At 41.9% G+C, this 25,129-nt stretch overlaps 1 protein-coding gene across 11 annotated transcripts in view; it reads left to right on the forward strand.

The window, feature by feature from the left end:
* KTN1 (kinectin 1) overlaps nt 1-25,129 on the forward strand; it is an 87,681-nt gene that overhangs the window by 36,242 nt on the left and 26,310 nt on the right. For 7 of the 11 annotated variants that reach the window (XM_061998863.1, XM_061998861.1, XM_061998867.1 and 4 more), the window contains exons 5-24: nt 1,669-1,799; nt 3,773-3,889; nt 6,318-6,458; nt 9,041-9,147; nt 11,037-11,169; nt 12,159-12,246; nt 12,560-12,726; nt 13,341-13,409; nt 14,878-14,915; nt 15,515-15,605; nt 15,927-15,995; nt 16,687-16,724; nt 16,840-16,930; nt 19,211-19,279; nt 20,581-20,615; nt 20,747-20,837; nt 22,732-22,800; nt 23,675-23,712; nt 24,326-24,416; nt 24,577-24,645. In XM_061998863.1, coding sequence (XP_061854847.1) covers nt 1,669-1,799; nt 3,773-3,889; nt 6,318-6,458; nt 9,041-9,147; nt 11,037-11,169; nt 12,159-12,246; nt 12,560-12,726; nt 13,341-13,409; nt 14,878-14,915; nt 15,515-15,605; nt 15,927-15,995; nt 16,687-16,724; nt 16,840-16,930; nt 19,211-19,279; nt 20,581-20,615; nt 20,747-20,837; nt 22,732-22,800; nt 23,675-23,712; nt 24,326-24,416; nt 24,577-24,645 — 1,742 coding nt within the window. The remainder of the gene's footprint in view (nt 1-1,668; nt 1,800-3,772; nt 3,890-6,317; nt 6,459-9,040; nt 9,148-11,036; nt 11,170-12,158; nt 12,247-12,559; nt 12,727-13,340; nt 13,410-14,877; nt 14,916-15,514; nt 15,606-15,926; nt 15,996-16,686; nt 16,725-16,839; nt 16,931-19,210; nt 19,280-20,580; nt 20,616-20,746; nt 20,838-22,731; nt 22,801-23,674; nt 23,713-24,325; nt 24,417-24,576; nt 24,646-25,129) is intronic. The other 4 variants (XM_061998866.1, XM_061998870.1, XM_061998865.1 and 1 more) reach the window with 2 other exon arrangements.

A 25,129-nucleotide genomic window follows, 5' to 3' on the forward strand; every position in this document is an offset into this window, starting at 1 on the left:
GTGCTAGAAATTCTCATCTCTTTCCCTCCATCTCCATGTACTCTGTCATTAAGTAATTTGTTTTCATGCTCAGTAATTTCTTAGGTGCTTAGTATCAATACCACTTTTTTGTGCTTCTTTTATTTTTCAAATGCTGGAGAAGTTTGGGTTTGTATGTCTTGGTTTCAATGCCATGTTTAACATCTGTGGTGAGAAACCTGAACCAGTCTCCATGATCTTTGGGACATCTCTGAACCAAGCATCACTTTTACACTTTCTTTTAAACTCCAATCCCATCACATACTGTTGTGCACTGGTGAATATTTGCCAGAGGCACTGAATGCCTTGGTCTTGTGCTTCCATTTACTGAAGTTAGGGGGCCACCTAATGACCTAGGTCCATGCAGCCTGTTTTTCCTATGAGCAATGATTTTTGTTCCTGTTCGAACATGCTTCAGTTTGTGTTTTCTTTGTGTCTCTCAAAACACTTAGCCATTAAGAGGGATCTTACTGATTTATCTTCCTACTGCTGAATACTTTCTGTGGCAGTTCATTTCCAAACATAGTTTGAGGGAATGCTTTTTTTCTAGTTCTCATATAGAATCATAGAATGGCAGGGTTGGAAGGGACCTTTAGAGATCAAGTCCAACCCCCCTGCAGAAGCAGATCCACCTAGATCAGGTCGCATAGGAACATGTCCAGGCGGGCCTTGAAGACCTCCAAGGAATGAGCCTCCACACCCTCCCTGGGCAGCCTGTGCCAGGGCTCCCTCACCCTCACAGTGAAATAGTTTTTTCTTACATTTAAGTGGAACTTTTTGTGTTCCAACTTCATCCCATTACCCCTTGTCCTGTTGCTAGCTACTATAGAAAAAAGGGATGTCCCAACCTCCTGACACCCACCCTTTAGATATTTATAAATGTTAATAAGATCACCCCTCAGTCTCCTCCAGACTAAACAGCCCCAGTTCCTGCAGCCTTTCCTCATATGAAAGATGTTCCAGTCCTCTGATCATCTTGATAGTCCTGTGCTGGCCTGTCTCTGGAAGTTCTCTGTCCCTCTTGAGCTGAGGAGCCCAGAACTGGACACAGGACTCCAGATGAGGCCTCAGCAGGGCAGAGTAGAGAGGGAGAAGAACCTCCCTTGACCTGCTGCCCACACTCTTCTTGATGCATCCCAGGATGCCATTGGCCTTCTTGCCCACGAGGGCACATTGCTGGCTCATGTTGTAATTTGAAACACATCAGGTTTAAAATTCATTTTCTTGTCATTTGCATATTGGTTGTGGAGCCAGGCTCTCCTTTAAATTAAGAGCTCAGTTTGCACTACTGTCATAATACTGTCCCTTTCTAGAAAGGAAGGTCTAGAAGTTTGCACCTTCTTGCCATTTTTTTTTCTCCAAAATCTGTGTTGTGCTTTGTCTTCTTACTAGCAACACTGTAAATGTTCCCAACTGTACAAACAAAGTAGTGAGATTTTTTTTTCTCCCCAAACTGTGAGCTGGCAGACTGTTATCAGATTTAAATCAGAAATGTGTTGTTTTTGTTGAATGTTCATGACTCTTTGCTGCTTGTGTTTCAGACTGAATTTAAATATAATGCATAATGATACCCTATCACATGCTGTTTTGAGGCAAAATAAATAATTCTGTATGGAATCCAAAGTAAATATCCTACCATCTGTGTTGCAGAGAATGCTGAAGTAAAATGTAAAGACTTGGTAATGGCCATGAAGAATAAGGTCTTCACTGAAGATGAGGCTCGTTGTGTTGTGGAGGTGTTAAAAGAAAAACCTGGTGCAATTCATGATGCCTTGCAAAAGGTGAATGACCGTGGATGGGGGGAGGGAAGGCTGTTTAATAAGCAGAAATTGGAGGGAAGTTCTGTCGAATTAGCTGTATCTATGTTCTGTTGTGATGTCTGTCTTTGGAAGATGTTTTCCAGCTGGTCTGTGCTTGCTTTGCATGTGGAAAGCAGTTGTCAGATGTCTGTGTGTTGCCATCTGTCATCCCAGGGGCTGGGCTGATGGCTTTTGTCCGCTCATAAAGAGCAAACATAACCATAGAGGAGAAGGTATATAGTGTAGGATGGCTACTGCAGATGATGTGTGTGTGTTGGCACAGGGGAAGGCTGTCTGGTGACAAGTGTGTAAATAGCACAAACTGTAGTAGAAATTAAGAAAAAGCTGATGTGGATGTGTACTTGACCAACTAATGCTGTGTTTTGGAGGTCCATCTTCTAAGTCTATACATCCTAGTTTGCTGAACTCTCTGCATATTTTTCATAGGATTGTGGAGAAATTCAGATTGGGAAGGGAACTTGGGGGTTTTGCAGTCCAACCTGCTACTTGAAGTGGGCCAGCTCCAAGGTCAGCCCAGGGCTCAGGGCTTTATCCAGTCTGACTTGAAACCTTCAGAGACTGAGGTTGCACAACCCTTCTGAGCAACCTGTGCCAGTACCTGGCAGATTTTTCTTGATAGAAAAATGAAGACAGAAAAGAATGATGACCGCTAATGTCTTAGAGAGATCTTCTTCTCCCTCCCATGACTCATTATGATTGTTGCTTTGTGTTTGTAACATCCTGTTTGTTGCATTTGAAGTCTTGCAGTTCTGTATTCTTCTGCAGATATGGTACCAGAAATGCAGAACTGGATATGTGTCAATTCAGTTAATGGAAGAGAGTCACATGTCACACTCAGACGTGCTACTACTCAGATGTGAAGTCCTTTCTCTGATCAGAAAGGACTTCAGGAGATCATACAGTCCAATTGCCTGCTCAAAATGGGGTCAACATTGAATTTGGAGCAAGTTGCTCAGGGATTTGTTTTGAAAATCTCCAAGGACTGAGACTTAACATTCTTTCTGGTCCCTTGTTTCAGTCCTTGACTGAAAACCCAATAGTGTCACACTTGCAATGGTATTGCCTTATTTTATTTGGAACAGCAGCCAACTTGCTTGCAGTATTTTTTTCTTTTAAAGGGAGATCTGGTGTTAAAGCTAGGCCTCTGGGATCAAAAGGGTTTCCTGGGTTTGTGTAAAACCAAAAAATGTAGATTTCTTTAGATGGAAATATTTTCCTATCTTTAGCTCATGTAAGAGATACACAGTGTGACTTTTGGTGCACACAAACACAATACCACTAAAGGAAAAGTTCCAAACAAATTCAGGGTGCATTTGTGACATTTCTTTGCCTCTTCAGTTATTGGTCTTCATTGAGTGAAGGCTGAGCATAAATGTTAAGAAAGTTTGCTCCTTACTGCAGGTATTTCATTTTCTATGACTAGAATACAAGTGGCAGGAGCTTGGGGGTGGTTCCTCTAGTATCTCTGAAACTTTTGAGTGTCAGTGTTCTCTTTTTCCCTTTGCAGTGACATATTTAAAGAGACTAAGTTTGTTGGATTATACCTGTTTTGTGTGGGTTGACCAGGTGATCCAACCACAATTATTGAATGATTCAGCACCTTGACATCTTTTTCCTTCATTTCTTTTAATGGCTGTTCTTCGTTTGCCACCACAGCAGAGCTCTTCCATCAGAGAAGCACCAAGAGCCCATTTATTCTCTTAATTGGTTTCACTACACTTGAAAATGCTTTTCCTTGTCTAATGAAGTCAGCACTGCAGGATCCATTAGCAGCAGAGCTGAGTACTGGTGGTGCCACGTACACCACACAGAATGATGATTGAAGGGCAGGAGAGAGGGTGTTTCTTCCTCTCAAGTTTGCTCTGCTGCCTGGTATAGTGTATTGTGCAAGTACTTCTGGTATGTGTGACCGTTTTTCTGTACTTCTGCTGCAGGCTAGCAAGGCTGAGTCGGCTGCAGCTGTACAGCAGCTACAAGACAAAGAGAAGATGCTTGCTGCGATGAAGGAGGAGGCAGCCGTTGCAATGGAGCGGTGCAAGAAGCTCACTGAGGTAAATACGAAGAGGTTCAGGAGCATAGAGAGCTGTGGGAGAGTAGCAGAGGCTCATAGGAGTAGCAGCCAGAAATACTGTTTACTGAGCTTAGTACAAATTGAAAGGTGGATTTTTTTGTATGTTGAAAGCTTACCAAGACAGTATGTTTGGTTTTGTGGTGCTGTTAATGTATTTATGCTGAGTTCTATTCCAAGAGTTTTTCCAGGGAGTTTTTTCTCAGAGACAGTGCTGAGATTTTTAAGCTGAGACTATTTTTCTTTTCAAAAGATTACTTTAAAAACACTTCCTTCATGAGTATAATACGGTTTTGTGAATGCAACTACTGAACACCTTTACTGCATCACAGTTTTAATGTGGTGCATATTGTAGCATTCTTGTGCTTGTATGCTTCTAGGTACAAAACAATCACTTATTTCCAAGAAGGAACCTACAGAAAGTGTAGACTACCTGCTTGACTTCTTGGATTGCAGCTCAGATAGTTTTTTGGCTTACAGAGATGCTGATGCACAGCTGTCAAAACTATCTTATGTAACTTTATGGAGGTTTTAGAGGAATGCAATTATGTTAGAACAAATAATTAGACAGTTCTGGAGTGAACTGGAGACCTTTAGTTTGGAAAGCACACATATTCAGGAAGATAGTGTTGTAGGACAAAAGTTGGGCACAGAAAGCTGGGTGAATAAAGAGAGGAGTAGGGTGGCCAGAGGACATGGGAGTTGGGAGCCTTGGGAGATGAGAAGGGACTTGGATGTGTATATAAGGGTGAGATGAAGAGGTTTGGGATAGTATGTAACTGTAGAGAGAAAGGACTTGTGATTGTTTGAGGGGGAGAAAGGAAATTCTGGCTCAGGATTGCAGAAGGAAAAGGGAGAGGTATCTGCTGCTGAAGAAGCTAACATTGTAAAAAGGAGACTGGATGTATGGGAAGCTGATGTGGTTGGGAAAAAGCATCTGCAAAGTGATACTTCTGAAGGCAAAGCTGGAGCTGCAGAGAAGTAAGGGTCATTAGGGCTTTTTGGCATTGGGGGAGGGAAGGGAGGAGAAGTAAATGGGCATTCCTGAAAGCTGGAGAAAATGGGTAAAACCAAAGTTACTGCAGTACTGAGATATCAGGATGAATAAGTGAAAAATCTCAGCTTGACTGAAAAAGTGGCTCTTCTAATTAACTTGTTTCTCTGAAAACACTGCCCAAAGAGGTGCACCTGGAGGATTGTTGATAAAGGTGATAACTGGAGAGGATAAATGAGAGCAAGAGGTGCCTGACCTCGGAGGTATTTGGCAAATCTTCCCAAGTTCTCTGGCACTGCCTTGACAGGGTAGCTGGATTAGTGAGAACTGCAGATGTCAGTGGAAGTGGTGGAGGATTAGAAGGAAGCTGTGATAATGTCCTTGTTACCCTTCTTTTTGTTACATCTTAGCAGATGCAAATACAATGTGGAGAAGGCTCGTGTCAAGCTATTTACACTGTATTTGCAGAAGTGACTTATAACTCCTGATGCAAGTCAAATTCCTGATTGCTTCCATGAACACAGACTTGGGAACTTGTCACTTCATTCAGGGGGAACAGCTTCCTGAAGCTGGTAACCTGGATCTAAAAGAGAACAGCTTTTATTTAAATTAAAATTTGGAAAAAGCTACAATTACTCTGAAGAGTTGGAGGATACTCAGGCTAATAATTTGGAGCACTTAAATGATGTGTCAGGGCTTCCTGGCACTGTAAGAAGCCGTAGGCTGTGGGTAGCTGGAGACACCTGAAGCTTAGATGATACAAATACCTTGTTCTGTGATGGGAGCTTGCTGAGAGCTGCACTTACTGTTTTTGCTTACTACAGCAAGTGCATTCATGTTAGAGCAGCCTGGGTTGAATAATGGGCTAATAAATGATTAATCTAAATAGCAATATGTATTTTAATTTGAAAGCTCTGATATGGCATCATGCTGGCAGGATTCAGGACTTCTCTGACTGTTACCAAATAGCAGTAGCCCATTTTCCCTGGCAAAATGGTTGGTTTTTAAGTGCTTTAAAAAACTCTGTTGTTTTGCTACAGTTCTTTGTCTGCTAAACTTGGACTGAAAATCTAAGCTCTGCTCTCTGTGGTATCTGTGGTTTTAATTGTTAGGAATATGTAATTTGGCCAAACTCAATAGAAATAAGACTCTCAGCACTTCTGAGAGGACAGAAGATCAATGTTTAAATTACTAAATGTCCTCAAATCTGAAATTATGCTGATCTTAAAACCTCATAAAGATGCCGGACACTTGGTCACACCTAATGCTGTGTTTTACTGGAGTGAAGGCTGATACTGACTTTGATGTTGTGCACACCTGCTGTATGTTTTAGTTACCATAAAACACTGACTATTAGACTGTAGAAAGGAGCAGCAGATGACTTCTTTTCCCTTTTTTCCATTCTCTCTCATCCAAGGAGATGGCTGCAGGACAGGAGAGGAATGACTTACTCATGGCAAAAATGCGAGAGCGCATCAACACGCTAGAAAAGGAGCGCAACACTTTCCAGAGTAAGATACATGTTGGCTACCAAGAATCTCAGCAGATGAAGATAAAGGTAAATGCTTTGCTAAAACTCCTCAGGTTGATGTTCATCCAAAATGAGACCAGTGCTGAGAAACCACCGTTTTAGCCAAGGTGCAGCATTTGTTGTTTGCTCACCCAGAAGTTGGCTTCACTAGTTACCCTCAGCCTTGAATGCGGTGTGCTGCTGGCGCAACACCTCTGCGTGAGGACGACCATTTCCTGACTTAAGACAAGGTGTCATTATAGGCAACTTTGTAGTCTGTAAAAGACCAGTACTACCTAGACAACCTGTATGTAATGTACTTCCTTTTCCTATGTGATATCGTGCTGAAATGTTACGCAATTAAAGTGTAAAATCTAATTGAAATACTCAGCCTAAGAGAGCTGCTAATGCTAATGATCATTTACCATCTTATAAATCTTATCTTTAAATTATGGTACAGAGCGACAACATAATATACAAGAATTATAATTGCCTAGGAAAGTGCTTTACTGAAAATATTTGAATTGCTGACACTTGCACTTTTTCTAAGACCGTTGGTGCTCTCTCCTGAAGTTGTGTTTTTCTTCAGAAGAGTCTGTTTCATCAGATTAAAAGCTTAACTTAAAGTTTTCTAAGAAAAATGGCCCTTCTTGTACCAACTTGACTGGTGCTTAGGTTTCAGGTTCTAGTATGTTTTTTAATGTATAAATGTCACAGCATGAAGCCCAGTGTGTGAACTCTGCAGACCTAATAATCTCGTGTCTTAGCACTTTGGAGAGTAGCATCTCTGCAGTGTTGGCACGGAACTGTGTTCTCCAGATCAGACACAATTTCCTTTGAACCTACACAGGATCAACTACATAAAGCAGCAGTCTTACAGCTGCTGGGGAAGGCAAAGAAGTTCTAGGCATGATCTTTTGGGTGCCTTTTGCAAACACTGCTGTCACAGGCAAAGCTAGAGAAAGGATGTGTCCAGGAGTCTGAGGGAGGTTCTCCCCTGCTACTCTGCCCCAGTGGGGCCTCATCTGGAGTCCTGTGTCCAGTTCTAGGCTCCCCAGTTCAAGAGAGACAGGGAACAGCTGGGGAGACGCCAGCACAGGTCTACCAAGATGTTCAGGGGACTGGAGCATCTTCCTTATGAGGAAAGGCTGCAGAACCTGGGACTGTTTGGCCTGGAAAAGAGAAGGCTCAGGGGGGACCTCATTAATACTAACATTTATTTAAAAAGGTGTATGTCATGAGAGTGGGGCAACACTTTTTTCTGTAGTGCTCAGTTGTCAGGAGAAAGGATAATGAGCACAGGCTGGAACACAAAAAGTTCCACTGGAACAGGAGGAGAAACTCCTTTGTTGCCCAGGCAGCCCAGGGAGGGTGTGGAGGATCCTTGGGAGGTTTCCAAACCCACCTGGACCACGTTCCTGTGCCCCCTGATGGAGGGGAACCTGCTTTAGCAGGAGGTTGGGCTGGATGAGCTCTAGAGGTCCCCTCCGAGCCCCACCATTCTGGGATTCTGTGGAGAAGTGCTTTGGTTCTCCTCCCCGCACTGATGTGCAGTAGCATTGCAGAGAAGCCAAAACTTGATTGCCAAAGTTTCCAGTTACATGGGATTCTGCCCCTGCTTTTGTTGGAGTCATGTATCTGTTGTATTTAAAAAAAAAAAGGGAGGAGTGGGAGGGAGGAACCCTCAAACAGTCATTGAAGGACCAGCTTGTTATGTGTGGTGGTGCCAAGCTGGAAGTAGCTGCCTTACAAGAGACTCCTGTCTCTTGCTGCAGTTGTTACATGAACACTGTTTTGGATTTTATGCACAAAATCCTTGTTGAATCAGCCATTTGATGGAAGTGGAACTTGGAAATTTTGTCAACCATATCTACAAGCTAGCACTGGTAGAGGAAGAAAGTATTACAGTTGAATTGCTTGAGGATTTTCAAAGCAGACTGTTGAGTTGTAGGACCAGCTCTGCTGTCATCAGCGTATGCAGGTTCCATTCTTTTCCTTTGAATTCTGTCTTGATTTTTGTGTGTGCTGTTCTGAAGCAGCCTTAGATTATCAGGGCTTCTTTCTGCCTCATTTTGGAACCATACTGAAACTACAATTAAAGCATATTACCACCTAAATAAAGGATCTATTTTGTACTCTTGACTTCAGAATATTAGGTGAGGACTAGCCTGTTGCAGTTTATGTGGTATAATGTGTGTATTGCTAGTTGCTTCGTACTTGTTTTGCTTTGTTTAGAGGCTTTGTTAATTTCTAATGTGTATTCACAGTATATTTATTTCCTTCTTGGAAATGCAATATATTGATCTCCAGTTACTGGCAAGTATCTGAAGTTACACAGATGAGCAATTGGAATCCTAAGTAACACTTTGATACAGGAAAGGTTGCCTTGATAAATAGGTTGATACACTAACATAAAAGGAAACCAGTGCTTTTATTTGAGCAAGAGGATCTGAGTTGCATGGTTTAATTAAAAAGAGTGGGTATATGAGGATGGATGTCAAGCTGCTTCTCTCTCAAAAAATCCACTTAATTTCAGTTACTTACAACAGTAGATATCACAGCAGTTTAAGTTGATTTCTCTTGTTGTTTAGTTTAATCTTTTTGGGAATTGATCTTTCTTTCCCCCTCAGTTCCAGCAGCTCCGTGAGCAGATGGAGGCAGAAATAAGCCACCTGAAGCAGGAAAATGGTATCCTGAGAGATGCTGTCAGTACTTCTACCAATCAAATGGAGAGCAAGTATGTTAGCAGTGACCTGGAGCTCTGTGTGTGTTTTTAAGCCTTCCCTGAAGAGCTGTTTTGGCTTCTGCTCCTCTTGTTTCCATCTCCTTGGCTGTCTTTAACTATCTTTCTAGTGTAATCACAAATTCAGTTTGGACTGGGGAGGCAGCTATTTGTATTTGCATTGAGTCAAGGCTTTCAAAACACATAATTTTTTATCAATGTGAAGTGTGAGCTTTTACAGAGAGGATGTCGAGGCTTTAAGAGAAAAGTGCCCAAATGCTCTGCCACAATTGATGTTTTTGGCATGATATGTATCCTTTCCCCTGGAGCTTTAGGACAGATGCTGATGCTGGCCTCTTGGGAGAACAACAGCTCTGAACTTATAAATCCTCTTGCAGTAGGAAAAAAAATACCATCAGCCTGCAGCTAATGGTGCTGCTGCTGCAGCGGCAGTTGGATTGGTCTGCTGCTGTTGCAAATGTTTGGAGAAACAAAAGGGCGTCTCAAGGTTTTGTCTTCTATGAATTGCAGCTTAAACTGCCCCTGAGATGGCAGAGAGGATGGTATGTATTGTGGTAAAAGCTGACCACCCTGGTAAGACATGTAGTCAGACAGGTGAATTGCTGCCAGAACTCAAACCTGATGCTTCATATGTGCTCAGATATTTGTTACTGTTAGAGGCTAGAGTGTCAAACCACTGTCAGGACTTGGCAAGGGCTCAGTATCTTCCTTTCCTGTCTATGCTGAGATGCTGCCTCTTGCAGAGCTGCTGCTTCTGTGTGAGTCCTTCTGTTAACAGCTTCTGCACAGCTGAGTGAGAAGATTGAGGGGGGGACCTTATCAATGCTAATAAATACATAAAGGTATTTGTTAAGAGGATGGGACCAGTCTTTATTCTGTGGTAGCCAGTGACAGGACAAGGGTTGAGGAACACAGCTGGAACACAGGAAGTTCCACTGGAACATGAAGAGAAACTCCTTTGCTGTGGGGGTGAGGGAGCCCTGGCCCAGACTGCCCACGAAGGGTGTGGAGGTTCCAAACCCACCTGGACACGTTCCTATGCCCCCTGATGGAGGGGAACCTGCTTTAGGAAGGGGTTGGACTAGATGAGCTCTGTAGGGCCCTTCCAACCCTCACCATTCTTGGATTTTATTTTCTGCTCCCTGCACCTGTCCTGCCAAGGCAGATCGATACAGTGAGTGCTTGGAGAAGGGTACCAGTGCACACCTGATTTTAGGTGTACTGTTCACAGAAATGAAGCGTCATTATCTCTTGGACAGTTATCATGACAAATCCGTAATTCAATCAAATTTAAGATAAAAATAAAATGCTTTTTATTTGCTTAGACACAAAGGAGAGCCTTTAAAAATTCTTCCCTTAGGCTATACGTATGCGTCTTCTTTCCCTAAGTGAGAGAGTGCATCAGATACCTTCATAAGTTAATAGACAAGTCAAGGCCAAGAGGCAATGTATAGTCTGAAGAGATGCGTGCAGTTGGTAGTTCAGGAGGAGTAGTCTTGACTAAGTCTGAGATCAATAATCCTTTATGGAAAGAGGAAAGGAATGTGGATTTTGATGTGAGACCATTGCTTATGCTGATCCTCTTTAGCTTATATAAGCTTGTCCAAATTGTGCACATCAGCTTGCAGACGTTTGAAAAGAACTGATGCTTGTGGCTTATTGCTGACCTTTTGTTTCTGACTCTGTGGGTTGTAGCTGCTATGCTGATGGCCAAGAGTACCTGATCCTCATCTCTTTCCTAGGATAAAGCAGTGTGGAAAAACACCCAACCCACCCAGTACAGCCCTCTGGCTGCAAATACGGGACTTGGTGTTGATATTTGAGTAGCTGTTTTTATAACCTATGCTTCTTGTAAAGAAAGCTGTGAAAATGTTTGTTTTTAGGCAGTCAGCTGAACTGAACAAGCTGCGCCAGGATTATGCCAGGCTGATGAATGAGCTGGGGGAGAAGACCAGTAAGCTGCAGCAAGAAGAGCTCCAGAAGAAGAACGCAGAACAGGCAGTTGCTCAGCTAAAGGTGACTTGGGTTTTTCTCTGTCTATTGAGTTGTACTCAAGGCTTTATCTTAGCCAAGTTCTGAATCAGGTGGGATGTGAGGTGTGTGAGAATTGCTTTAGTTGTTTGCCTGGACAATATATACATTCAAGTGTCTGTTTTCAGATAGGCTGAGCCAGCCTATGGGTTTATTTAGTGCTTTCATTCAGTACTCTGGATTTTGAGTGATTACAAACCTTCCTATGAAGTGAAAACTACCCTTTCAGGTAAATATCTTTAAAAAACTTACCTGATGATGTTGAACTTGACTTTCTGTGTGCATCTAGTGCCAGCAAGATTTGGTATTTTGGAGTCATTCATCCAGATGACATTGTCTTTTGTGATTTTTATTTGAAACTACATATTTTGCTTAAACACATGTTGAACTGTTTAAATAAATACACTTTTTAAGAGTTAAAGTGTAAAGACTGGCTGCCGGGTGCATGTCTTGTCTTTGGAAGAAAAGGATCTTCTGAGGAAACAAAAAAATGGATCCAAACCTAGTGGTTTTGGGTGAGAGTGCCAATCCAGAGCTTACTCACTTTTTAAAAATTGGCAATTAAGTCTTAATTACCAGAAGTTCTCCCTGCCTCTAGCCTTTGCAAGTGGAGAGTTTGTATCTAGAGTTGAGACATTTTAATTACTGGATGTAGATTTATGTGGTACATGGCTAGTCTGGCTTCTAGTGTTAATTTTACCCTTGCAGGGCAAAGATGCAACACTTTCATATTACAGAAACCATCCTGTTAAGAGCCTGTAATGAAATCCTGTTCATAATTTGCCTTTCAAATTAATAGACTAAACTAGGAGGAGGTTTACAGGACACTCTGTCTCTAAAGTGTCCTAATGGAAACAAGAAACAATTTTACTTCATTGCCATATGTTTTGGGAATAGCACAGAAGAAATACTGTTGGAATGTTTCACTAGTAAATTAAAGGTTAGATTTCATCAACTCTCTCTTCAATGTGAAGGTCCAACAGCAGGAAGCAGAGAGAAGATGGGAAGAAATCCAGGCTTATGTCAGGAAGAGAACAGCAGAACATGAAGCGGCACAACAAGGCACGTATGGCAAAATTCCCATGTTACACAAAGTTCCCAAATAACACTGCAGTGGTTTGACTGGTGCCATTTGTTAAAAAAAAAGAGCATTATCGAGGAAATGGCTTAAATAAAGCTTGGATAAAGTCAGTACTGCTTCAGCACCCTGGGGAAATACTGTGTGTGATACCAGTTGGTTTGAATGCTGTTGAGAGCTGAAGCTTTACTTGCTGGAATGAGCCTTCTCATCAGCCTCCTTGGTTACAGTGAAAATGTATTTATCCCAAAGTTAAATATTTACCTCTGAATTAAAATCCTGACATTTCTGCTACAGATGTGCAGAATAAGCTTGTGGCCAAAGACAATGAAATCCAGAGCTTGCACAGTAAACTTACTGATACAATGGTGTCAAAACAGCAGCTGGAGCAGAGGATGTTGCAGTTAATGGAGGCTGAGCAAAAGAGAGCTACTGCGGAGGACTCCATGCAGATGCAGGTGCAGGTAGTATTGCTTAAGTTCCTTAAGGGTTTGGATTCTTCCTCTCACTTTGTGCCTATATGGTAATATCCTTGACAGTCTGCTTCAGTGGAGCTTTCATGCTGAATAGAGTGAGAAAACTCTGTGCCAGCCTGTCATCCGGCAACTGAGGAAGTGAGAGCCTGTGTGTGATGCCGTGAGGAGGTCTGGGGCCATCTTGGACCTGAGATGCATTCCAGACAAATCAGGAAAATGTGCTGACCCAGGCAACTTCCCAAGCTGTGAAATGACACTGTGCTCTGGGGAACACACTGGAAGAGCTGCCATGTACCATTGTTTGTGTGAGCTCCTCTGGAGTGCTCGCTCTTCCCCTGGCATCAAGTTGTGAGAGACAGTGTGGACATAGCTCTTTTGAGGCCTTTGGGGAAACCAAATGGCATATAGTGGTGCAGGGAATATTTTTCTCTTGATGTAAAACAGGTTCTTACACTTTCTGGTTGATCTTACTGGGATGAAAAGTGTCTGACATGTAAATGCTAAACTGTTCTTACTAACATAATCATGCTAAGAGCTAATCCTAGCACAAGTTGACTAGCTGCAGATCTCAGCCTGCTTTTCTTTCTGTGCTCTCTTACAAGGAGCTGATAGAGCAGAATGATGCTTTGAATGCTCAGCTTCAGAAGTTTCATTCACAAATGGCAGCCCAGGTACAGCATGTTCTGAGACTTTCTTTTGTAGTCATGAATTGTCAGATTTTGGGATTTTTGTAGCTGGATATGAGATATATAATGCTGAAAGCAAAGACTTGTTAGCATCTTCTTTTCTTATGTTTCTCAAACTGGTTTTAAAGCTTCTGCTGTCCTTTTTGGGGAAAAAAATCCACTTACTTCCTCCTGTAATGTCTTTCACTTGTAACCCAAAGGTAGAATATCTCTTTGAATGCTTGTTTTCTGTAGCTTTGTAAGTGTGGAGTTTTGTCGTGTGGTTAGTGGTCTTTTTGCAGTCCTCCCCTGAACCATGTGACTGTGCTTTTCCCTTGTGCATCAGGTTGAGAAACAGTGTATTGTGGTACCTCCCATATAAAGCTGATTGTTCATTCCTATGGTGATTTCTGCGCAGAAGGAAAAAGAACCTAAACCTACCAAAAAAAAAAAATCCAAACCTGGGCAATACCTTTCTCAAATCTTTTGATCTCTAAAATTGTATTTTTTCCCAGAAATTATTTCTGTGATAAACACTGTGTAAAACTTCAGAGCCATTGGAGGTGCTTCTCTATAGAGATGGGACACAGAAATCTTCTCAGAAAGCTATTAGAAGTGGAGACTGCTCTTGTGCAGCTGGGTGCTGGATTCTTTTAATCAAGAACACGCTTGATGTAGTTAAAAGTTATCTGGCTTTGCCTGAAGTCCTTTTAACCCATTGGGTGAGGAGAGCAGTGAAGGAAGAGGCATTTACAGCATCTTCGTGACTTACTCATCCCCATCCTTTACAGGGCTTGGAAAGTAAGCATCTAGGGAAGTTATAGGTAGTATAGGAATTGCTGTAGAGTCCCATGGGCACAAACTGTGAGATCCAGGATTTTGGGGGAGGATAAGGCTGGATAAGGAGAACCATGTATCTGAAACACAAATGAACATGGAAGTTCTGCCACAGCTGCTACCAAACTGGCTGTGAAGTCTCTTGATGCCTTGATAACCAGTGTGATGGATGTGTTCTGCTGTGTTGTGGAGCATCACATAGGGATAGGCTTTTTTCCAGGGGCTGAAATGCCACTTGTTGATTTTGTGCTGCTGTTTCTGTTCATAGCATGAGTCCTGTTGCAGTGTGCAAGGTTTTCTTCTTTTTAAATTTGAGTGGCCTGTCAGCAGAATGTCCTGTAAAACACTTAAGCTGTGGGAGATGGGTGCTGGTGTTCCCTGTGGCTTGTTTGAATCTGAGAAAGGGCAAATAAGATGATTAATTTTTCCTTTTCATGTTTTCTTAGGCCAAAAAGGAAAAGACATTAGTATGTGTTGGTATTCCTTCAATGTTCCTTAGCCAGGAAATAGTTGGAAGCATTGCCTGCCAGTTTAAAATAACTACACAAATCTGGCCAGTGCTATTTCTGACTCAGTGTAGATGATGATTCTTTGAACCTACTTGATTTCCAGCTTTTTTTTTTCTTTCCTTCTGCAGACCTCAGCTTCAGTCCTGGCAGAAGAACTACACAAAGTGTGAGCATTCATTTCCTCTGGTATTTGGGAGGTGTTACTGGCTTCTGATGCACGCTGCCTTTCCTCCACGCGCGTGCAGTGCGTATGGGAGGGACTGCTGAAGGAGATGTTACTGTCCATGCTTTTAAGTTCTCACTGTGAGATTAACTTGGGAATTGGGAAACTACTTCCTACAGGTTTCCCTTCTGTGTCTTCCCTCAGGTCTGGAGTCTGTATTGGGCTGTATATGGTACAGAGACAGCCATGTCTCCTCTCTTATTTACCACTGCGTATGTGCAGGAATCAGAGCAGCGTGCAGGAATGTGTGTGACCATGAGAATTGTTAATATCTGAGCTATATGACTGTGCCAGGAGATTTCTCCCTTTGGGAAATGGGCTAGATGTTTCAGAACTAGAGAATGTCTCAAACTTTTGGCAAGCAAACAGTATTTAAAATGGATGAAAAAGCTTTTGGACCCAAAGCAAACTGTCAACAGGATTTAGAGTAGGAGCTGAACTTAAGGGCCAGCTTGTAATTTGTGTTTAGCCTAATGCTTCATGTACCACTTTGATGCAAGTCCTTTGAGTACTGATGTGTCATCATATCTCCATTTGTGCAGGATTGCAGAAAAGGACAAACAGATAAAGCAGATGGAGGACTCGTTAGGCAATGAACATGCCAACTTAACCAGCAAGGAGGAAGAGCTCAAGGTATAATAAAAGCATGTGGAAATGCCATCTGATACAGGGAGAGGCTTGTTGGCTGCATGTACAAAATGAAGACCACAAGGCTACTGCCTTTGGGTCTAGAAAAAACTCTTTCAGTTACAAGTCTGCTGATTTTGATCTTCAAGGCAAGGTCAATGCTTGATGCTGGGAAGCCATTGATAAGGAAAGATCTTGAGCTTTCTTGCTATTATCTCCAGAGTCCTTCAAAAAGTAACCTGAAATGCTTTGCACCAGAGAGTGAACTTACCTGAAATACTGTCTCTATGCAAAGTGCAAATATGTGTCTTTTTCTTCTTCCTTCAGGTCTTACAGAATATGAATCTATCTCTGAAATCCGAAGTGCAGAAGTTACAGGCTCTGACAAATGAACAAGTAAAATAAGTGTTACATTAAAGATTTTAATTTACTCTCTTCCCACTACCTATTCTGTCGTAAATGCAAATATGGTTGGCTTTAAGTGAGCTATGCTGAAGCACATTAAAGGTGTGAGGACACTGTGGTGGGCTAATATACGATTCTCTGGAGTTCTTATAGCTGCTGAGGGCCTGTGTCTTCACTGGCAAAATTCAGTGAAATTTCTTATTGGATGTCCAAGTTACTGAAGCAGTTTGCTTGGTTGATTTAGATATACAAGCATGCAGGAGTGATTACAATGTGCTTAAATATATAGTTGTGTCATTTGCATATGAGTGTCATTAGCATCCCTCTAAAAATCCCCAAAAGCACACAACCCCCCCCACACCTCACCATAGATATCTAGAACCAAACAAAATGCTCTTCCTCACTGCTACATGGCCTGTTTATTACAGAGATGGAAGTGTTTAATTAGAGATAATCCTGACTGTCAAATGAATCTCTTTGAGATTTTATACCATGCATGCTTGCTTGGTATATGTTGGTATTTTAAAAGGGCATTAAAACAAGCTTACCCCTTCCACTCTTGCTGGCGAGTCATGTGCTGAGAGGCCAAATGACTTGTTCTAGCTTTTTAATATTGTGGAATGAAAGGTTGATTGAATCATGTGATGTATCCTAAGTCTGTGTTAATCCTCTTTATATCTAGACTGCTGCTGCACATGAGCTGGAAAGGATGCAGAAAAGGTAAATAGCTCTGGGATTTGATAAACAATGTTTATCAGTCTTATGTTCTTTTGATCTGATGTTTTTTGTAAGACTTGGATGAGGAAACATATTTAACTGTTCTGCTGTGTCTCAGCATTCACATCAAAGATGACAAAATAAGAACTCTTGAAGATCAGCTTCGAGAAGAACTTGCTCAGATTTCAAACACAAAAGAAGAATTCAAGGTAAGAAACGGAACAGCTCTTCTTGTGCTTACTGCCAGTAAGTTTTCCAGACTGGAGGTGGTGGAACAGTTCATGTAATTAAATGTTGATTTGTAAAATAGAACTGATTTTTGGGTGTTAAAATACATTACAGTATTCTGTTTGTAAGGCAACAACAATGTTGGATGTCACAGCAGTATCAACAAGCCGTGTAGGAGAGGAAGAGATGGGGTAACACAAGTTAGATGTGGTATGTGCAGTTGTAAAGAGTGAGGAAACCTGGTAGAGGGAGTTGTTCAGTAAAAGGTATTGCAATTTTCCTGCATTCCACCTTCTAATGCGACTTTTACAACCTTGGTGTGAGCTTTCATTGCTTAGATTATCATGCTGTCAGATCTTTTTCCCTTTTTTTTTCTCCTTTTTTTTTCTTCTGCCAAGGTGGATGTATAAATGCTTCTTTTTTTCCTGCCATCCTCCAAATTGTTTCTCACAAGGCTGCAAGTAAATTGGCAAAGCCTTTAGCTCTGACTTCTGGGGTCTCCATGATAAAGCTGGTGCTTGCATCTAGGTGGTGTGTGTAGAGAGCAGCTTAACTCCTCCTTAGGCTTTTTGTCTAGCTATTTGAAATAGACCTACTTTGAGAAAGGTGATGACTCCATCTTTTTCACTCCTCCTTTAAAGCCCATGTTGGGTACTGCTACTCCTCTGATGTTTCTGGTGAAAGGTTGCTCACTCTGAATCTCATGCTGTCCCATTGGTAGGTTTGCTGGTGGGGAGCAGAGCGGGTGGGTAGTGGCAGAGGCAGCATGCTTTTGTAGGGAAAACTGTGCCTCGTGAGTCTACTGGAGCTCTTTGAAGGTGGTAGTGAGCAGTTAGTAAACTTGATTCACCTGTGAAAGTGACGCTTTTGAAGAGGTTTTGATGAGAGTCCCTTGAAAAGCTCTGTAGTTTCTTTAAGCTGTCAGAGAATGCTCGATGAATAGAATGGGAAACAAAGTTTATCTTCCACTGATTTTTGTAATAAAGGTATGAGCTAACTCTTCAGAGGAGTGTGTGCTGGGTAATGGGTGCCTAAACAGTCAGGCAAAGGAAGTGAGAAAAGATGACAGGCTAAAGTAAGTTGGCAAGTCTCAAGTTAGTGACACTCTCAGGACTTGCAGTGGGATGAAGTGTTTTAAAATGACAGGTGAAGTGGTGAAAATGAATGAGGAGAAATAACCTGAACTTCCTTTAGTGTGATGGTTTCTGTAGTAACTGTTACTCAAGATAAAGGCCTTAGAAGTATTGTGGATGGTTATGTGCTGAAATCAATTCAGTGCCAAGTAATGGTAAAAATTACCTGCAGGCAATTCTTGGGAAGTGAATAGACAACTGAACACAGATCATCATCATTGTCACACTGTAGAAATCCGTAGTATGCCCTCAGCATGAATGTTGTGTGTGCCTCTCTAGTCTCTTCTTCCTCCTGTATAGAATCATAGAATCGTTTGTTTTCCGTGCCAAATGTAAGCCAGACCAGCTCTGTACTAAATGCTTCCACCTGAGGAAGGGCTGCTTTTTTTCCCATACAGAGGGAAAAACCAGGCTCAAGACAGACCAATTCTGCTTTTTACTTTTGTAAAACACCAAGCAAGTCTTTATCTCCTCTCCAGCATTCCTGCTTTGTATAATAGGCACCACAGCCCTTAAGACAGGGTAGACTGCCTGTCTGGATTCTCATATATGTGTCTGTTAGGGGCTGCTGTGTCTGTTGTATGAAGCAGAAGTGCTGGAGGGGAGGCAAAGTTCGTGATACAGCTGTTTGTCTTTCTGAGTCACCTCTTTCCAGCCTTTAGTTGGACCAAAGTGTGGGAGCTGTGCAAACCTCTCTGCAGCTGGACTGCCAGTTCCTTGCTGTGCATCCTTAGTGTTAATGCAGCTCAAGAGAACTAGAGAGGTAATCCTAGACTGTTTGCTTTGCCAAATGAGTGTTTTGTAAGAGGCAGCTATAAAATCTTGACATGATGCTGGTACTGCTTTAGGAGGAGAATGCAGTTTTTCTTCTCTCTTGTGCTTGGTACTGTCTGATTGTCTGCCAGGGAGTCAAGATGATACCAGCTGAATTTCTCATGGGAACCTAAAGACACAGAAGTATTAATATAGAAAAGCGAGAAAGGGGAAAGGACTCTTTGTAGTGTTGTAGCTTGCAGAGAACTCACTGTAACAACTTCTGTGCTATTGAATGATCTCATTGCTATTAAGAAAATGTTGCACTTAGGCTTTGCAGTTCTGAACTGATATAATGTTTAAACTTCCTTCCAGGTTCTCAAGGATCAAAACACAACTTTGCAAGCTGAAATTCAGAAGCTGCAGACTCTCCTGTCTGAGCAGGTAGAGCCAGTGTTCTCTGGGACTGATTCAAATGCCTTGTGGTGTTCTGAACTTCTTAAGTATTTGTTTTTTAAACTCATCCTAGGCTGAACTGGTTGCTGTCAAAGCCTGTTACTTTTTAGGTATTTTTGCCTTCCATAGAGGGTTCAAGGAAGGCAGTTGTGACTGTCTTCTAGATCTAGTCAAGTGTCCAAAGAAATAGTGGATTTTTTTCCTGCCTTAGCACAAGCAAGAACTTATTTCTGCAACCTCTCCCAGCTCAATTGGCAATTTTTTGGAAAAAAAAAACCAAACCCACAACCAACCAGCCCTTCCAGGGGAGAGGGCTCTTCCTGGGCTATGGAGAGACCAAAGTAAGGTATTTACCCTACTTGTGTTCTCCCATCCCGGAATGAAATATCAAACCAGTAGTAACCAAAGAACAGACCCCTGGAGGGGAAAAAACTATTTACATTGTGATGTCTTTTGTCTCTTCTGTATTTTTGCTTGTGGCACAGCTGCTGTGGCCAGTCTGACTGGTACTCACACAGGATGCTGCAGGTTCAGAGCTGTGCTGTTGCTCAGCCTCCTCTCCTTTGTGAGTGTGGCCTTGGTAGAGCTATTGTGAACACCTCTGACTTTGTGCCATTTTGGAGCAAGAAAACTTTCTGAAATGCTGGAAAACTATTTGCAGGACAGGAAGCTTCTTTGCGTTTCTGCACTGGTGTCTGCTAGCCAGCAACTCTCTTCTGGCAATGAACCAGATTTGCAGCCTTGTTCCAGTGAGTCTGGTTTGATGCCCTGTCTGAAACAGGAGGGCTGATTTTTCGTAGTGGCTCACTTAAGTTTGTTGTGTGGTCTTTCACAATTTGTTGTTGAGAAAACATGAATGTTCTGCTGAGTGAGCCTCAGGTGGAGCTTGTGGCTTTGACAAATGCTCAAAAGAAGCAGATTTTTCAGGTACTGAGGTGGCTGCTGTGGATTAGATGCCAGACAATGCTTTGCATGCTTGACACTCCCTAGAATCACTGGGATCCTGTGTGCCCCAGCATGTTGTTGCCACAACTCCCGTAGTCCACCAGTTTAAAATCATGAAGGCATTTAGGCTGGTACTGTGCCTACTCTGAAAGACTGACATCTTTCCAGCATCAATGTTAGACACATATGCCATGAGAACACTCTCTCTCTACTTCGTTGTCACCTCTGGATTAAGGTGGTAGCCAACCTTCTGGTTAGGTTGATGCTCTCCAGTCCTTTCTTTTTCTTAAAATCCCAAACTGTTATTGATCCAACTAATGATCACCCTCTTGTGTTTTTTATAGGCAAACAAAGACTTGTTAGAGCAGATGGAAAGAAGGTGAGAAACTTTTTTCTTTTGAATCGGAGACTAAAATTAATATCCAGTTTTATTGGCAGCAAAGTGGCTGTTTATAGCTAAACTGTCTTCAAAGGTTAACTTTTTCCTAATAATCACTTTTGATTTTTCAGCGTGAGAGAGAGAGATGATAAAATCAAGACAGTTGAAGAGCTACTTGAGACAGGACTCATACAGGTGGCTAATAAAGAAGAGGAGCTGAAGGTAAAATCTCTCATGTTATCATCTTATGGGGAAGCAGAGATTAAATGCTGTTACTGCAAAGTAAATGTTTGACTGCACTATGAGCAGTCTGATATCCTGTTCAAAGAGAATGAAAACATCTTGTGGAGACATGATTAAAATATTTTTGGTAAAATAAACTAAACATGAGCATTGATGATGTACAGTAAGTGCTTCTCCCTGCTTAGTCTAGATTTTGCAAGAATGAATCCCTGGTGTCTTCTGAAATAAAGTGAATACATATCCAGAGCTGTATGTATGGCCTAATCTGCACCAAATCTGTCTTTAGGAAAAGATGTTTTGTGAAAACTTGGCAGTGTGGGACTCCTGCATCTTTTTACTTAGTTAATAATGTGAAGGATTACATGGATTATAAATTAGCTACACTTGTGGGAGGATGCTAAAGGTATTTCTGTCCTGTTCTGTTTATGAAGAAGCTAGAGATAAATGTGGAAAGCCAATAGAAAAGTCCCTGTCTGTTTTCAGCTGGGTTTTGCTGGAAAACTGTGTCCCATCTACCTGGACATAGTCAAGATAATGCTTAATTCCCTTCTGTCCCTAAATTCCAGGTCCATTGCTGTCATACCTGTACTGGGGAGGGATTGCACACTACCAAACTGTCAGGTTATTAAACAGGCAAAGATGGGAGCAAGCACCTGATATGCCAGTGCCTGGGAAACAGGCATCAGATAATAGTTGGCCTCCAGCTGGACCCTGCATAATTGCACTTGCTACATCTTTACAGACAATAGTTTCTTTATTGACAATAGCTGCATTAATGAAATATGTGAGTATTAGCAAAGGAAGTAGGTTAGACAAAATGTAATTGATGATGAGAATAAAGTCCCTACACTAAGGCCCCTTCACTGTAGCTAAGATGTCTATGAGAATGGATTCATGCTTTTAATGTGTCTGTTCCTGTGTGTGCAGGGGCTGGTGTTTAAGGCTGGGAAAGCAGATCATCAGTCTTGACTGAAAGTTACAGGGAGCAAAAAACCCAGAAGATAAGAGAATTCCCTTGGTTCCTCCTGAAGCCTTGGCCAAGTTTCAGGTGGTATCTCAATGGAGGATAATGCCAGATTTTCCGCCAGTGAGGTTATGTATTTTTTGCTCAGTAATATAAAAGCTGGACCCTCTTGCAGCGACTTTGAAGACCTTCCCTATGAGTAGATGCACTGTGTAGGGGCTCCCAACTGCTGGGACAGGCTCTCCAGACCCTCACTGCAACCGGGGCTCTGCAGCCACTGTGGGTCTGGATGATGGGGAAGTATCAATAGGGCAATTGGTGGTGTATCTTTCTTAATCATTATCTCTATTCCCCCATAGTAATGGTTAGGTGCATTACCTTGCTTATACTTTTTACTGTTTAGGAATAAGAATGTCATAGAATCATAGAAGGGTAGGGATTTGATGAGACCTTTAGAGATCATCTAGTCCAAACCCCCTGCAGAAGCAGGTTCACCTACATCAGGTCACATAGGAACATGTCCAGGCAGGTCTTGAAGGAGACTCCACATCTCCTCTGGGTAGCGTAAGTTTATTGTTGCAGTTGAATGTTTTACCTTATTTGTCTTTATTTTACTCTGTAAAATTTAGAAATAAAGTGAGATTAATCTTTTTGTTGGTATCTGTGCCCCCTCCATCATTTGGCAAAACAGCACCTTGATGTTTCCCAGAACTTCCTATAGATTGAAGTCCACTCCAAGTTGTCAGTAATGACTAATTAGTCCATTGAAAATGTTGGCTCTGCAAAGAGGATCTCTTTCAGACATTCAAAGTCTTTCACTTGCTGTAAAAGAAATGACTTTTCCATCAAGCTTAACACTTTTTTCCTCAACAAATGAGTCTTTCATTATCTGTGTGTCTGCTTTCAAAGGCTCTGCGAACAGAAAACTCGTCCTTGAGAAAAGAACTTCAAAGTCTGCAAATTCAGCAATCAGAACAGGTAGCACTTTTCATCTAAAACTTTTATTACACACCTAAACTAAATCTAAAAGGATCTTGCTGTGGTTGCAAAAGTCAAGGGAAAAAGGTGAAGATGGCTTTGAAGCCCGTTGGCAAAGCATCCTGTTTTTTTCCAGCATTGGTCTGGAAGCTGATACTTCTGTCAACTGCTTCCTCTGCATAAGTGTTGAATGTGACAGATGTAAAAGCTCCAGTTCAGCTGTGGATCTGGGTTGCTTTGAGCTTGCCAAGCACTGAAATGCCTGTGGGTTGCTTTTTAACAGAAGCTTCCTGCAGCAACCATAGCTGGTAGGCAGCTTGCACTGTGTTGACTTAATTATGCATATTTGAGCTTCCTAATGTTCATCCACATTTGTGCAGGTGTGGCTAAGCCCCTTTCTGCTTATGTCTGTTCAGTGACACTCTCACAGCCTTACAGTTTATGATGTGTACTCAGTGCTGGTTGGAAATTGCTTTTCATTGACATTCAGCTCTGATTGGACAGCTCAGGAGGGTACTTTGTTTCTAGAAAGTCATTTATGGGAGAGAACTACTGTGGAGAGGTATACAGTAGTGCCAGTATGAAAGGCTTAGCTGATCAAATGCTGATCTTGAACCTCAGTCCCTCCTGGCAAAGATGATGTGGCTTGCTCCTGCTTTCCTGGAACTTGCAGCAGACTTGGTATTACTGGTTTGTCTGCAAGTGTACACCAACAGCTGATTTTCTGAGGAGCAGCTGAAGAGATAAAATCATCAGGCTGCCGCATAGTTTTCCCAATGCCAGTGTGCTCTGTCTCTCTATTCCTTACCTCTCAACACTTGCAGATTGTTTTGTTGTCTTCTGTTTTTCTAAGTTGAAGCTCTGTTTTGAACAGGTTTCCTTCCAATCACTGGTGGAAGAACTCCAGAAAGTGTAAGTTACTGCACAGATTTCACTTCTGATTGTTACTTCTGTCTGTCCTCATTCCGTGACTGCAGGTGTTTTGAGGGATGTGTGTGTGTGGCAGGAAGCATTATCGCTTTGGAAACTCATCTTGTCAGATCAGTACCTTTTGAAAATCCAGTCAGTTCTTTGCTAAGCAGTTAACTTCATGAGCCTAACTTGGACTAGATGAGGAATTGCCCTGATTTGCCAGAGAATTGTTTTTTTCTTTAGTAGACACCTTAAAAATGAGCTTGTTTGCTCTGTGTGTGTATTTGAAGTTGAGAAACACTTTGCTGGGATGCCCAGTGAAGGCTGAAGCTAAGTGTGTGTCATTCCAAGGACTACTGATACCTTAAATTTTTTATTTTTAGAGAGCAGTAGTGTCTATTTAGCATGTAAACTACTGGCTACATAAAGCCAGCTTGTTCTGCATTATTTCCAGTCTACTCCCAGACTACTCCAAGTCCTCTTATTTGTTTCTTCTGCTTCATTCCACTGTGGATCCTGGAGGCTGGAGGCAGTAGCAGAACCAAAGCTTGTGTATTTGCTGAAGTAGTGCATTTGTTCAGGCAGCTGATGTTAGTCCTCTCTTCTTTTTAAGGATCCATGAGAAAGATGGAAAAATAAAATCAGTGGAAGAACTCCTACAAGCTGAAATCCTTAAAGTAGCAAACAAGGAGAAGACTGTTCAGGTACCCATCTCTACCATACCTCCCTTCCTTTCTGTGTCTGTGCTACTGACTACATGCATTGTTACTGCATGGCATTCTATACTGATGAATTTGTAGCATCCATTTTCGTCGTGTTTTTGTGTTTCCATTGTCCAATCCTGTCTGTTTTGTCATTGAAAAGGCTTTGACACAGGAAATAGAGGCTCTGAAAGAAGAAGTAGGAAATTCCCAGCTTGAGATGGAAAAACAGGTAAAACACCTTAGTGCCAGAAGTGTGAAACAACCTTGCCTTGGATGCACTGCTCACTCATTTCTGTTGTAGCGTGTTTTCTTTCACTGATGAATGTCATTGGATAAGGGAACTTTTTTAATGGTAGAGCTATGCTCTTCTTGGATATAAAGCTGTAAATACACAGTGTAACTACTGCTGTCCTGCAGAAACCACGTTGCCCTGGATGCCCAAGCTTTTTGTAAGAAATTTGTAAGAAATTGCTACAACTTTGAAAGCATTGCAGCATTAGCTCTGGCTGGGCATATTGCATACTGTCCCTGCAGTAAACATTGAAACCCTGGAAAATCCATTCAGGCTGACAACTCAGAAATCTCAAGTGCTGAAGGTGCCTCTCCTTCTCTTGACCTTTCTGTGTTGCTAGAACAATACTACAAGCCCAAATAGTATCTGATTTCCAGGTAAATCCAAGACTTTTTAACTTCAAGTGTCCAAAGAAAGCCTG

Source organism: Colius striatus, chromosome 6, assembly GCF_028858725.1.
Source record: "Colius striatus isolate bColStr4 chromosome 6, bColStr4.1.hap1, whole genome shotgun sequence".
Taxonomy (NCBI): Eukaryota; Metazoa; Chordata; class Aves; order Coliiformes; family Coliidae; genus Colius; species Colius striatus.